Genomic DNA, 12,990 nt, shown 5'->3' with positions numbered 1-12,990 from the left:
TGATTAATCAATGATCATAATATCTACGATCTACGTCCCCCGTAAAAAAAAATAGCATAAGTATAAATAATTATAGGCACTTACATATGTATATGGTCGTACTTATAGTCTACAAGTTAATGATACATATAGTGTTAACTATCTCATTATTACTGTTACATAACATAGGTGGAACTTGTTTACGCATAAATAATAATACAAGTAAGTACCTATGGCTAATTAGACCTATCATCGGTAAGTATAAACAAAAACTTAGGTATCAAGCAGACACTGAAAAGATACTTAAGTACACCATAAACAAACTAGAATAAAAATATCTTGGTATATTTACTAAAATATGTTATTTAGGTATAAGTACGTATATCATACATTTAAGTTAATTGAACTAACGGCGCCGAGGGCGGGTGTTAACATATTCGCCTGAAGCAGACGGGCTCGTGGTGCATGGGTGTGGAGTGAATACTTCAGCGTTACCTGCCGCAGCGGGGTCGCCGCGGGGCGGGGAGCTGGGCGGGGACTCCCACCTGTCATGTAGATAGATAGATAGATAGATAAAGCGTTTATTTGATCCACTTTCTTACATACACAACAAATCACAATTACAGATATACACATTTGTACTTATAACTAGGTAAATAGTAGCTATGATAAAGACAGGTTTGTACTTGGCAGGTTGTGTGTTGAAGCGGACCAAAAGGGTGAAGTAACTCAGCGTGGATGTTTACTCCAGGAGCAAACCGCTGATTTTCAGTTACCTCCCATTTAATTGTTCCAAGGGTGCCGAATTACATAAATTGTGAGCAAAATAAACTACTTAAAATATATTGTTTTGAAGAAAAATTACCTATTTTAGTTTGATAATGTTGTAAAGGTGTGCAGCTAACCAGCAAGAGACACAGGGTCGTACTCAGTGGATGACAGAGCACCCACCATAGTATTAATATTGCATGAATGTATTTATTGTTAGACGATCTGCGCCGGATGTAACAAAAATATAGAAAATATGTAATGAATAAATAGTTATTGTAGATAACTAAATTTGTTATCAAGTCTTTTGCTTAATAAGAAGAAACAATTTTATTTTATTTTTAAAATTAATTTTATTTTTTAAGAGCCTTATAGGTGGTGGAATATTATTCCAGCATTTTGTTGCTTGATAACGGAAACTTCCTTCAAACGCGGCGCTAACATGTTTAGGGACAGACAAAATTGGGCGGAAAGATCTAGTACCATACCTGTCATGAAAAGGGGAGAAACAAAGTTTAGAAAACAAGTATTCAGGTTTTTGAAACTTTAACACGTCGAAAACTAGGCTACAAGTATGCAGGTACCTTCGGGCCTCCATGTTTAGCATGGATGCTTTATTTAGAAAAGGAGTAATGTGTCCTCGAGGTGGTACGTCAAAACAAAAACGACAGCAGGCGTTTTGCACCCGCTGTATTAGACGCCGAGTTCGCTCAAGAAGACAAGGGCCGTAAACAGTATCTCCATAATTCAGCCTAGAGAGGATTAGAGTCTCACACAGCGTAATGCGTACTTTTTCTGTTAGTAAGGAGCGGATTTTATATAGAACTTTAAGACGGAAAAAACAGTTTTTGACAATATTCTGAATGTGATTTTCAAATTTTAAACCACTATCAAGGAGCAAACCCAGACACTTTGCCTCGTGAACGCGTTCAATACTCTGGCCTTTCATGTTTATAGTTAAAGCATTAGTATTAATAATGTTTCTGACCTGCATAGTGGAGCCCAAAACCATATATTTCGATTTAGATGGGTTCAGCACCAACGCATTATCTTTAGACCAGTTATCTATGTTATCAAGATCACCATTGATTCCCTCCAGTACTTTTTGCAAATTATCCGGTGCGACTGATGCATAGAGTTGAACATCATCAGCGTAACAGTGGTACTTACAATATTTAATTTCAGCGGTTAGATCCGTGCTATAAATTATAAACAAAAGGGGACCAAGGATTGAGCCTTGCGGTACCCCACGACTAACGGGTAAAGGATTTGATGTGATGCTAGTGCCATTATTCAGCATTAGTTTGACAGACTGGGTTCTATTCGACAGATAACTGTTGAACCAATCAATGGCATGACCACTTATACCATAGTAAGTTAATTTAGCTAGAAGCAGATCAATATCCAGGCAATCAAACGCACGTGAGAAGTCCAGCAACGATAGAATCGTCGCATTACCTATGTCCTGTTCAGCCAGAATATTATCTGTAACATCAAGCAATGCAGTAATTGTACCACGATTCTTGCGGAATCCAGACTGTAAGGATGGAAGTATATTGTTTTCCTCAATAAATTTTATAAGTTGGGTGTAGACGGCTTTCTCTACTAGTTTTGATAAAAAAGGTAGAATACTAATTGGCCTTAGATCCTTAAGTGAAGTGGGTTGGTCGACCTTAGGCAGTGGGTTAATTAGTGCTGATTTCCAGCACTTCGGAACAGACTGTTCAGTAATAGACCTATTAACGATAGCAGTAATAGCTGTTAAAGTATGTGGAAGTGTAAGCAAAATCATATCCCGGTTAATACCATCTATGCCTGTAGCATTGGATGTTATAGCAACAATATATCTGGCAATCTCAGTTTCAGAGACTGGGTTAAGCTCGAACACAGCAGTACCAAAACGGTGAGTAGTAAAAAAGTCAAGGTTGGAAACAGGAACATCGTTAGTACCAGGAATATCTAAAAAATGCTCATTAATTTTGTTTGGATCATTAAAAGAATCTGGTAAGCTGTCACTTTTAGAAGGATCGACTAAGACCTTATTCTTCAAATTTTTCCAAAGCTTTTTCGGTTCATTAATTTGGGTATTAATAAATTGATCAAAATAGGCGCGTTTTTCATTGGCTATACTAGTAACGACAAGTTTTTTTAAATCTTTATAGTGCTTTTTATGTTCATCGGATTTAGTTAGTCTAAATTTCTCATGTGCTTTGTTACGTAAGTCAATCATTAGCTTGCAAGAGTCAGTCACCCACGGGAGAGACTGACCCTCTCGAACCCTAATGGATCTAACAGGTGCATGTTTATCAAAGAGTGATGTTATTAAGATGTTAAATTGATTTACTGCCAAATCCACTGTAGAGCAACTAATTAAAGCTTCGAAGTCTAATGCAAAAAGATCTCTGTTAAAGTTTTCTAAGTTTATATGATTTATAGGTCTAAAAGTTAAGAATTTAACTGGGGGTTTAATTTTTTTTATGGCTAAAGTTACATTTATCATGGCGTGTCCCAACGACCCGGTGATATTGGTGACAGTGACATCACTAACTTTTATATTAGTACAAACAAGGTCTATAAGAGTCTCATTACCCACAGAGTAATGTGTAGGCTGAGTAACTACTTGTTTTAAATGTAGGTAATCAATAAATTGGTTAATTTTTTTAGCTTCATTAGTACTCATATCCATCATATTAACATTAAAATCACCTAGTAGGACCACTTGATCATGATTAGAAAAAGAAGTTACTGATTCTGTTAAGGCATCAATAAATACATCTAGATTTATCCACGACGGTCTATAAGCCGTACCTATAGCTATACGGTATCCTTTAACTCGCGTTGAAATCCAGTATTGTTCTACATTAACTGAAGGGTGATTTAGGTAACGCACATTAATATTATTCTTAATATAAAAACCAACACCGCCCCCGCGAGAGCGCCCCATGTGTGCGGGGCGGGGTGCATGGCGTAGCCTGTAGCCCGGCACTGAGGGCGCGCACGCCCCCTGTCCCTGGCCCAGCCACGTCTCATTTATAGCAACTATATCTGCCTGAAAACGATCCATTGCGAAAATAAAGTCATCATGTCCTGTATTTAAAGAACCTGCATTAAATAGACCTAATTTTAAGAATTTGTTATTATTCATGGAAAAGAGATCAGGGTGGCATACCTACCCACTTACTAAAGTGTATGCATAATAAACCAGTGCAAATGACAAATAAATAAAACAGATTTGTTTTCAAGCTGAAAATGCCCAGTATATACTATGAAAAGGACAAAACCATCATCACAGCACCTGTGCCACACATATGTGGCTGAAAAAGAATCAGTCTCCTGTTCCACTTCAACACTCAACCTGTCTGAATTTAAATTGAGCAAGCAACATCCTAACTGGTACATAGTACACCTCCAGTATGTATATAACACAAAGACAACCACAAAACAATAGTTACATAGTTTCAACTCATTGCTAAGGTATATCAGAAAATATTGAGGATTATTTAGTCTATGATTATAGGCACCCACAAGTACACAGAGGAATATCACATAATAAAAATAATTATATAGGTACAATACACAGATGTAAAACAGCCCAATGCTCCTGCATGGAAATAGTGTGGGCATGTTAATTAATTCAAGAACAGTATTTATGTATATTGATATAAGTAGGTGAAATAGCACTAAGCAAACAAAACCTGTAGGTATTATAGTTTATGTTATATAAATACTAGTCTCAGTAACAAACACACAGTCATTACCACTCAGACAGACAGAACTAAAAAAAACATTATGCAGGCATGAATATAGGTACAGTAATACATATTTATGAGCTATCACAATAATATAATGCAAGATTCTAGTGTACTTTGAAAACATTAATGTAACAAATAATATTAATTTCCAGCAAATGAATAAGTAGCACTGATTGATTGATGTGAACAATGCCACATATATTTAATACAGAATCATAAAAAAGCAACAGTTGTTTAATTATTCATATTTCCAGTAGACTACTATATAGCATAGCATTAGACATGTAAGATACAAGAAGATATTAGCTGTCGACAATGCTACAGATGTTTAATACAGAAACATAGACAGCAAGGGTTGTTTCATTAATACTATTTTCAAACATCAGACTAGTTACATAACAATAATACCAGTTAGATAACAGTTTAAAGTGTTTTGATATTAACATGAGGTACAACCAAAAGTTAGGAACATTATAATGATAGGATTCTACATGTAAAAACTGGAATGCCACTAAAATATGTAGAATGCACAGGTTAGAAAGGACAAAACTGCAGTTTGAAAGCAGTGTCGGTATGTTATTCAATTCAAAATCAGCTTGATATAAAATAACAGCGCCTATGATCAAGTATGAACACACAAATTCCAATGCAGAATGGACACTAAGTAGGTAAATGACACATTGAAGAAAAAACAAATATATTAGATAGCTCAGGTAGAAGATTTAGGCAAATTGACACCAAAAACACGCTCTAGATCAGCTTCAGAACAGATCAGGAAGGCTAGACTATTTTCAAACATCAGACTAGTTACATAACAATAATAACAGTTAGATAACATTTTAAAGTGTTTTGATATTAACATAAGGTACAACCAAAAGTTAAAAGGAACATTATAATGATAGGATTCTACATGTAAAAACTGGAATGCCACTAAACTATGTAGAATGCACAGGTTAGAAAGGACAAAACTGCAGTTTGAAAGCAGTGTCGGTATGTTATTCAATTCAAAATCAGCTTGATATAAAATAACAGAGCCTATGATCAAGTATGAACACACAAATTCCAATGCAGAATGGACACTAAGTAGGTAAATGACACATTGAATAAAAACAAATATATTAAATAGCTCAGGTAGAAGATTTAGGCAAATTAACACCAAAAATGTGCTCTAGATCAGCTTCAGAGCGGATCAGGAAGGCTGGGGAGACATCAGTTTGCCTTGCATATATTCTGCCATCCCTCGTCCAAGCATGCTTCCAATTTTTTTGCTGTCGACTCACTCTGACCTTTCCAAATAGAATTCTGTTGAATTTTGTGAGACGCTCGTTCAGGTAAAATGGCTTGGGGTCATGAGCTGCCAAGCCAAGGTCTGTTGTGGTTGCCCCTCGCCGCACCCTAGCACACTTGATCAGCTCATCACGGGTAGCACGCCGAGCCAAACGGATTACCAGGGGGCGGGGCCGCGATGTGGGTCCACTGCTGCTTATGCTGACAATGCGCCTTGGTCCCATGCGCATGGCAGACACAATGTCCCTTTCCTCAAGAATAGTTCCCAGCTTTTTCGCAACAGCCATCACTATATGAAGTGGGGACTCACCATCAAGCTCCGGGATCCCAGAGATCTCAATATCTGTAAGCAGAGCTGATTGTTCCCGCTCATTGAGGTCCGAGCGAAGTTCTGCAATAGATTCCTGCAGCTGTGCAATCGTTCCATCTTGTTCCGAGCCAGGCCCAGCAGCAGCATTGTGGTTTGCATTGGCTGCGGAGAGATCAGATCGTAATTGTTGGTTCTCTAGCTCCACAGTAAGGAGACGTTTGTTGAGGGAAATTATGTCATCGCAGGCCTGCTGCAGGCGGGTGGAGAGGGTGTCACTTATGTTAGTAAGATTAGATTCAAACTTACTTATCATGGCCTCAAGTTTGCCTTCCAGAATGCACTTCAGACTATCTATTTTGGTGCCAAGTTTGTATTCCAGCTTCTTGTCCATCAGTTCAGCAAACTTATCGTACGTGATACTGTCGGAATCTCCAGAGCCTGTGCGATGAGTTGCAGCATTTTCAGTAGCTGGCTCTATTTCCTCACATGACATATCCATATCGGGCGCACCTGCACTGGCTGCATCAGGTAGGCGGCGGATCGGAGTGCTGTCGCCTCGCCGTCTAGTATTTATCTTGCCGTTACATTCAGGACATTGCCATAGACGACGCAGATTTTGTAGGTTAGCCTGATAGTAGGAGACCGAAATATTCACGCATTGGAAGTTGTAGCACTTATTACACGCGGTGCATCGTAATAACTCACGGTCACCTATTGGTTTTTCGCATGCCGGGCAAATCATTTTGTTTTGGTAAAAAGGTAATGATGGCCGACAGCCCACGCGCACCAAATTTGTTTAGAATGCAAAACCAAAATTTTTGAAGTCACTTGGAGTGCTGGACTATTTAATTATAAGAAAGATGTTCACTTTTATGTTTTAGACTATACACAACGTATTGAAAATTGATAATTCAGTCTAAATTTATGAAATTTTGCTCAGGAGTTTCGAAAACCAAACTAGCAGGCACCAGTGTTGCCAGAGGAAAAAAGTATGTACTGGCGAGGTCGCCTCAGCAGCCGGCGGCTCACTACGACTGATCTCATCTGCAGCAGGAGTTGAATACCTCATTGGCCTCTTGTTAGGCATAAGCTGATCAATGTGTTTCTTTTGTTCACCTTGACCTGACTTCACCTTGTAAGTGACGGCTCCTGTTCGCTCCGTAATCTCACCTTCTTCCCACTTCTCCCCATGTTTAGAGAAATTTCTAAAGAGTATATTGTCACCTGGCTGCAACTCTCGACTCGAACCCTTGGCGTAGTCGAGTTGCTTCTCCTGCGCAGCCTGTACCACGTCGGCCGTGCTGGGGCGCAGCAGGTCGAGGCGCATGCGCAGGCGGCGGCCCAGCATGCCCACCGCCGGCTCGCGGCCCGTCGTCGCGTGTAAACTGTTTCTATAAATTAGTAAAAAGTTTTGAATGGCCCTTTCAACATTGTCTCCCTCGGCGGTAGCTTTTTTTATTACCTTTTTCACCGTTTTGACGGCGTTTTCAGCCGCACCGTTGCTTGAAGGGTGATAGGGCGCTGTCAAGATGTGTTTGACTCCATTACAAACTAGGAACTTTTCAAAATCAGCGGATGTAAACGGCGGTCCGCCGTCTGAAACCAACTGTTTTGGTAGGCCAAAGCGAGAAAATGTTTCTCTCAATTTGGCCGTCACGAGAGTGGCAGTAGTGCCCCTAGCCATGGGGAACACCTCGATCCATTTCGAGTGGGCGTCGATTATAACAAAGTAATAAATACCTTGATGTTGGAGAAAATCCACGTGCAGCCTGCACCACGGCTCGCTGGGCCACACGTAGGGCACGGGCGCGGCGTGAGGCGGCGCGTCCCGCTGCGCGCGGCACGGGGCGCACTCCGCCGCGCGCGCCTCGATGTCGGCGTCCAGGCGCGGCCACCACACGTAGCCGCGCGCCAGCTGCTTCATGCGCACCACGCCCGCGTGGCCCGCGTGCACCTCGTCCAGCACCTGCGCGCGCAGCCGCGCCGGCACCACCACGCGCCAGCCCCACACGATGCAACCGTGAGAGATGTGGAGGTTTTCTCGTCGATGGAAGTACGGCTTCTCCTCCTCTTCGACGTCCAATGGCCAACCACTCATCACATACCCATATACTTTGCATAAGGTTTTATCATTTTTAGTTTCTGTAGCCACCTGTTTGTGGCTGAGAGGAAAGCTGTCCTCTACGAAGTGTAAATATGCCGCGTCATCGTTGTACTCAGACTCAGTTTTACTTACCGGTAGTGGTAGGCGCGACAACCCATCAGCATTTCCGTTCTTTTCGGTTGGAACAAACACGATGTCGAAGTCGTAGGCGGCTAATCTTACCGCATACCGCTGCAGTCGGCTGGCCGCCGTCTCCGGAATACCTTTCTTACGCCCAAAAATATAGCTCAGTGGTTTGTGGTCACTTCGTAATGTGAAGTGACGACCAAAGAGGTACTGGGGATGACGCGTCACGCCGTACACGATGGCGAGCGCCTCCTTGTCGATCTGGCTGTAGCGCTGCTCGGCGGCGTTGAGCGTGCGCGAGGCGCAGCACAGCACGCGCTCGCTGCCGTCGGGGTGGCGCTGCGCCAGCACGGCGCCCAGCCCGTACGCGCTGCTGTCCACCGCCAGCACCAGCGGCAGTGTCGGGTCGTAGTGGCACAACACCGGGTCGCTACTCAACTTTTCTTTGACCGTTTTAAAAGCCACTTCGCACGATTCAGACCACACCCACTTTGTACCTTTTTTAAGTAATGCGTACATTGGTTGTAAAATTGAGCTAAGATTCTGTATAAACCGGGCATAGTAATTTATCAAACCTAGCGCCGCTCGTAACTGTGATACATTAACTGGCGCAGGCATGTTTGTAATGGCTTCGACTTTACTTTTGTCTGTATGTAATCCGTGCTTATTTATCCTATACCCTAAGTAACAAATTTCTTCTTTGAAAAACTCGCACTTGGAAAACCTGATAGTTAGCCCCGCCTCTTTTAATCTATCTAAAACAGCCCTTAAATTATACATGTGTTCGTTTGTGTCCCGGCCCGTCACACAGATATCGTCGATAAATGCGACTACATGTTTTAATCCACTAAGGGTTTCTGTAATCAACTTTTGGAACATCTCCGGTAAACACTTAATACCGAAGGGTGCGCGCCGGTACACAAACATACCTACATGAGTCGTAATTGTTGTTAAAGGTTGTGACTCATCTGACAATTTTAACTGTAAATACGCATTTTTAAGATCCAGTTTAGTATATTTTTCGCCCCCACTGAGCGCTGCAAACATTTCTTCAATCCGTGGTAACGGATAGTGAAAATCTTTTAAAAGTTTATTAACTGTAATTTTAAAATCTCCACAAATGCGAATGGAACCATCTGGTTTAATTATAGGTACAATAGGTGTCCCGTAATCGGCACGCTCGACCTTCTCAATGATTTATTTATTTATTTATTTATTTATATACACTTTATTGCACACAAAAAAACAATTTTTACACAGAAGCATTTTAAAAAACATAGCTTATAATTTGCGCACAAAGGCGGACTTATTGCTAAAAAGCAATTTCTACCAGCCAACCTTTGATTGATTCCTTCCCGTTGCAGTCTGTCCAATTCATTCTCAACCGGAATGCGTAGCGCTAGTGGGAGCGCGCGAGCTTTAAAAAATATCGGTGTACTATCAGTTAAATACAATGTTATCTCATGTTTAAATGTGCCCATTTGATCGGTAAAAACTTCAGGAAATTGTTCTTTTAGCTTTAAAACCGTTGGGTCGAGAGTCTCTTTTAGATTGTAAAGGTTAATCGATTTTAATTGTAGTTCACGTAGCCACCGACGGCCTAGGAGTGGCGGCCCGCCGCGCGAGATAACGAACAATGGCAGTGTGACCGCCTCGCCGCCCTCACAGCTGACGCTCACCGATACTCGACCTAACGGTATTATAGCATCTCCAGTGTACGATTGTAACCTAATGTCATCTTGAATAATAGGCAAATGAGACAAATGTTGGTCATAAAAAGTCTTAGAAACAGCTGATATTTTGCTACCAGTATCAATTTCAAACACAATACTTTGTTTTTCAACTAACAATTTACAATAATAAGGGCCATCTTTCATGTTATGAACAGCTATTTCTTTAATACTGTAAAGTCCATCATACCCGTCATTGTCCGAGTCCGAGGTTTCCTCCTGTAAGTAATTTTGATATCTGCCGGCACTTTTACCATTTTTACAAACGGCCGATAAATGACCTTTCACTTGACACTTGTCACACACGTATGACCTATAGCGACACTTGTTAGGCGCGTGGGCATCCTTGCCACACCGCCAACACGGCTGCCGCTGCTGGCGCGCCGGTGCGCCCTGGCGTGGGGGCGCGGGGGCGCTGCCCACCCGATGCACACCTTCTGCCGCCACGAGTCTCGCCGAGCCGGCCGCGGCCCACGGCGCGGCGCCCCCAGCAGCGGCCCCCGCAGCCTCCGCCGCGTGCCGCTCCGCCGCCTCCAGTGCCAGCGCCAGCTCCACCGCCTTCTTGTAGTCCAGCGACTGCTCCGCGAACAGCCGGGAGCGCATGTCGTCACTGCGCAGTCCCGACACGAACTGGTCCCGGATATTTTCTTCAAGCTTGTTACCGAAGTTGCAATAGGTGGCCAGATGTTTTAGGTGTTGAAGGAAACTTCCGATCGATTCGCCCTCATTCTGACGTCGTTGTCTGAACGTGTGGCGTTCGGCGATTTCTGAACGTCTTGGTTCTAGATGGTTCTCGACGAGTTCGACCAGCTCGGTGAAGGTCTTGGTCTCGGGGTGGTTCGGAGCGCACAGGTCGCACATGAGCGCGTAGGTCGCAGCCCCGACATGCGTTAACAACGTGGCCACGCGCAACTCACTTTTTATTTCGTTCAACAAAATGAACTGCTCCGCAAGTCGCACATAAGCTGTCCAACTATTACGCCCGTCGAGGTCAACCCAAGTAACATTTTTGGTTTTAAAAAGGTTTTGAAAAGGTTCTAATACCTTTGTATGGAAATCAACTCGTGAGACTTAGAAGGCTCGATAACCTTATATTAACCTTATATTAACCTCCTGAGTGCAAAAAGGGCCCACGTTTTAGAACCTTTCTGAGAGCTACAGCAAAACCTATAGCTCAAACCCAGAACCTTTTGAACAACTTACACAGAACCTAAATAAAACCTTCACAACCTTAATTTAACGTTAACATAACCTTGGAAGACAGCTTTTAAGTTCTAAATTAGTCCTGGATGTAACTCTACTATAACTTGAAACATATTTGATGGATATTTGTAATGCCTTCCCAGGACTCTCGGGTCTTAAAATGTTTCTGTGTAAGATTTTATAATAATTATAATAAATGGCGCCATTACCTGACACTTTCCAAGACTCAAAATGGCTAACTTGTAAGTGTTGTATTAATACAAAATATAGTACCTAAGTAGTTAGGCTGAAGTCAGGAAATATGAAAACCTTGTGCGACTAGCACTTTATTGTGATACTTTCGGATAATAGTTCTGTATAAGTGACGGGCCTTTTGTAAATGATAAATTTGAAGATATTTTAATTAAAAAAAAATAGATAAAATTTTATGTTTGGTGTAAATTTATATTAGAAATAAAAGTACTGTCTATATAAAAAAACATATATTTGGAATAGTATAGGAAACGCTACTGAATTTTCCCTTATTAATTAAAATGTATCTTTTTGGTAAGATTTTTTTTTTATTTCAGTCAAAAAATATGGCGGCCGTTAGGAAATTACTAAAAAGCATTAAACATATTTTGAGGATGCCTCTAAAGCTTTAAAATATTCTTGTAGGACTTAAATCATGCCTTTAGCTCATAGCCAGTGCTTAATGCTTTTGGTTTTCACCAAGTAGTCCTAATTTGTTTGCCTAGACAACTCTTATCAACCTAAAGGTTTAAGATAGGTTTTAAAAAATACTTATAAGTAATATAAATATTCCATAACTTTATGGTTGTATCAAGGTTAAAAATTTAACCTTAAGCTCTCACTTTAGCATTAATGCTAGCTTTTCTAGAAGTAAATCAGGAGTCTACGACAACTATAAGATCCTAGAACTATATGCTCCTGAAATACATGTTAAAATAACGTTAATATAAACTCTTATCAGCAGCTACAAGGTTGTATTAATAAACAATTAGTTTTAGGACTTAGTAATCATTCTCAAGTACTCAATATGACCAGATAGCAAAGCATTAACCTTTTCACAACCCTTATAAAACCTAAAGGCATTTCTTACAACCTAAGCTCGAATGAAATGTTACTTGGGAAATTCGTGTAGTTTACCCAACGGCATTTTCACTAAATTCACCAATTCGTCGCCACTGTAAAAGGACTTGACTGCATAGAAACACAGGTTAAGCGAGACTAGTTTATTCACACATACCGCACAATATATTCTCAAATAGTAATGACGAGTTACCCTACATATTAATACATCACAGTATGTATTAAAACTATGAATCCATCACACTTCAAAGAAATCACGTGTACGTCACAGTAATAGTCGTAGCAACAAGTAGGTACTTATACCTAATCCAATCGCCAAAATCTGACAACAAAAGTCACTGCACTTTGACGTCACCTTCACCCAACACCCCGAATTACAAGAATCACAACAAAGCGCATCAGGAGCCTCCATTAGATCGATGAGACGGGGGACTCCCCGGAAGCGGCGCCTAAATTCGTAATACCTCACGTAACAATAAAGATTACGGAGGGGCACTTCACTTTTATTATCGAAGTCTGCTTTGTGTTAGCGCCATGAGGACAGGAAAAATGCTGCGAGCGAAACAAAGTTTCGGTGGCTTTCATTAGAGAGCGGTTGGAAACTTGCACCAGCGAGCAGTCTTCAGGTGAGTATGTTTA

At 41.2% G+C, this 12,990-nt stretch overlaps 2 protein-coding genes across 3 annotated transcripts; both read right to left on the bottom strand.

Moving 5' to 3' along the window:
- Window positions 1-271: 271 nt before the first annotated feature.
- LOC125489339 (uncharacterized protein K02A2.6-like) lies at window positions 272-10,917 on the bottom strand. Its single transcript, XM_048625000.1, has 3 exons — window positions 10,491-10,917; window positions 7,090-8,823; window positions 272-531 (listed from the first exon to the last, which is right to left on the bottom strand). The coding sequence occupies exons 1-3, from the start codon at window positions 10,915-10,917 to the stop codon at window positions 386-388; spliced, it is 2,307 nt and encodes a 768-aa protein (XP_048480957.1). The 3' UTR covers window positions 272-385.
- LOC105380918 (RNA-directed DNA polymerase from mobile element jockey) lies at window positions 537-7,039 on the bottom strand. Of its 2 annotated transcripts, none has more exons than XM_048624991.1 (2): window positions 6,403-7,039; window positions 537-6,258 (listed from the first exon to the last, which is right to left on the bottom strand). In XM_048624991.1, exon 2 carries the CDS (start codon window positions 3,890-3,892, stop codon window positions 1,046-1,048), a length of 2,847 nt encoding a protein of 948 aa, XP_048480948.1. In that variant the 5' UTR covers window positions 3,893-6,258; window positions 6,403-7,039; the 3' UTR covers window positions 537-1,045. Both variants share the same exon structure in this region, with proteins under 2 accessions (XP_048480948.1, XP_011548827.3).
- Window positions 10,918-12,990: the final 2,073 nt, after the last annotated feature.

This window comes from Plutella xylostella, chromosome 13, assembly GCF_932276165.1.
Source record: "Plutella xylostella chromosome 13, ilPluXylo3.1, whole genome shotgun sequence".
Taxonomy (NCBI): Eukaryota; Metazoa; Arthropoda; class Insecta; order Lepidoptera; family Plutellidae; genus Plutella; species Plutella xylostella.
Note: the sequence above shows the minus strand (reverse complement) of the source record. Positions and strands in the feature narration are given on the sequence as shown.

Bases quoted from the DNA above. Each gene is read 5' to 3' on its own strand.
- LOC125489339 (XM_048625000.1), bottom strand. From the start codon at position 10,917: ATGTGCGACCTGTGCGCTCCGAACCACCCCGAGACCAAGACCTTCACC. The intron at 8,824-10,490 runs GTGTGCATCGGG...TACTTAAAAAAG, and splicing joins GAGACTCGTGGCGGCAGAAG to GTACAAAGTGGGTGTGGTCT. The intron at 532-7,089 runs ATACTTTTTTCC...CTATCTATCTAC, and splicing joins TGAGGCGACCTCGCCAGTAC to ATGACAGGTGGGAGTCCCCG.
- LOC105380918 (XM_048624991.1), bottom strand. From the start codon at position 3,892: ATGAATAATAACAAATTCTTAAAATTAGGTCTATTTAATGCAGGTTCT.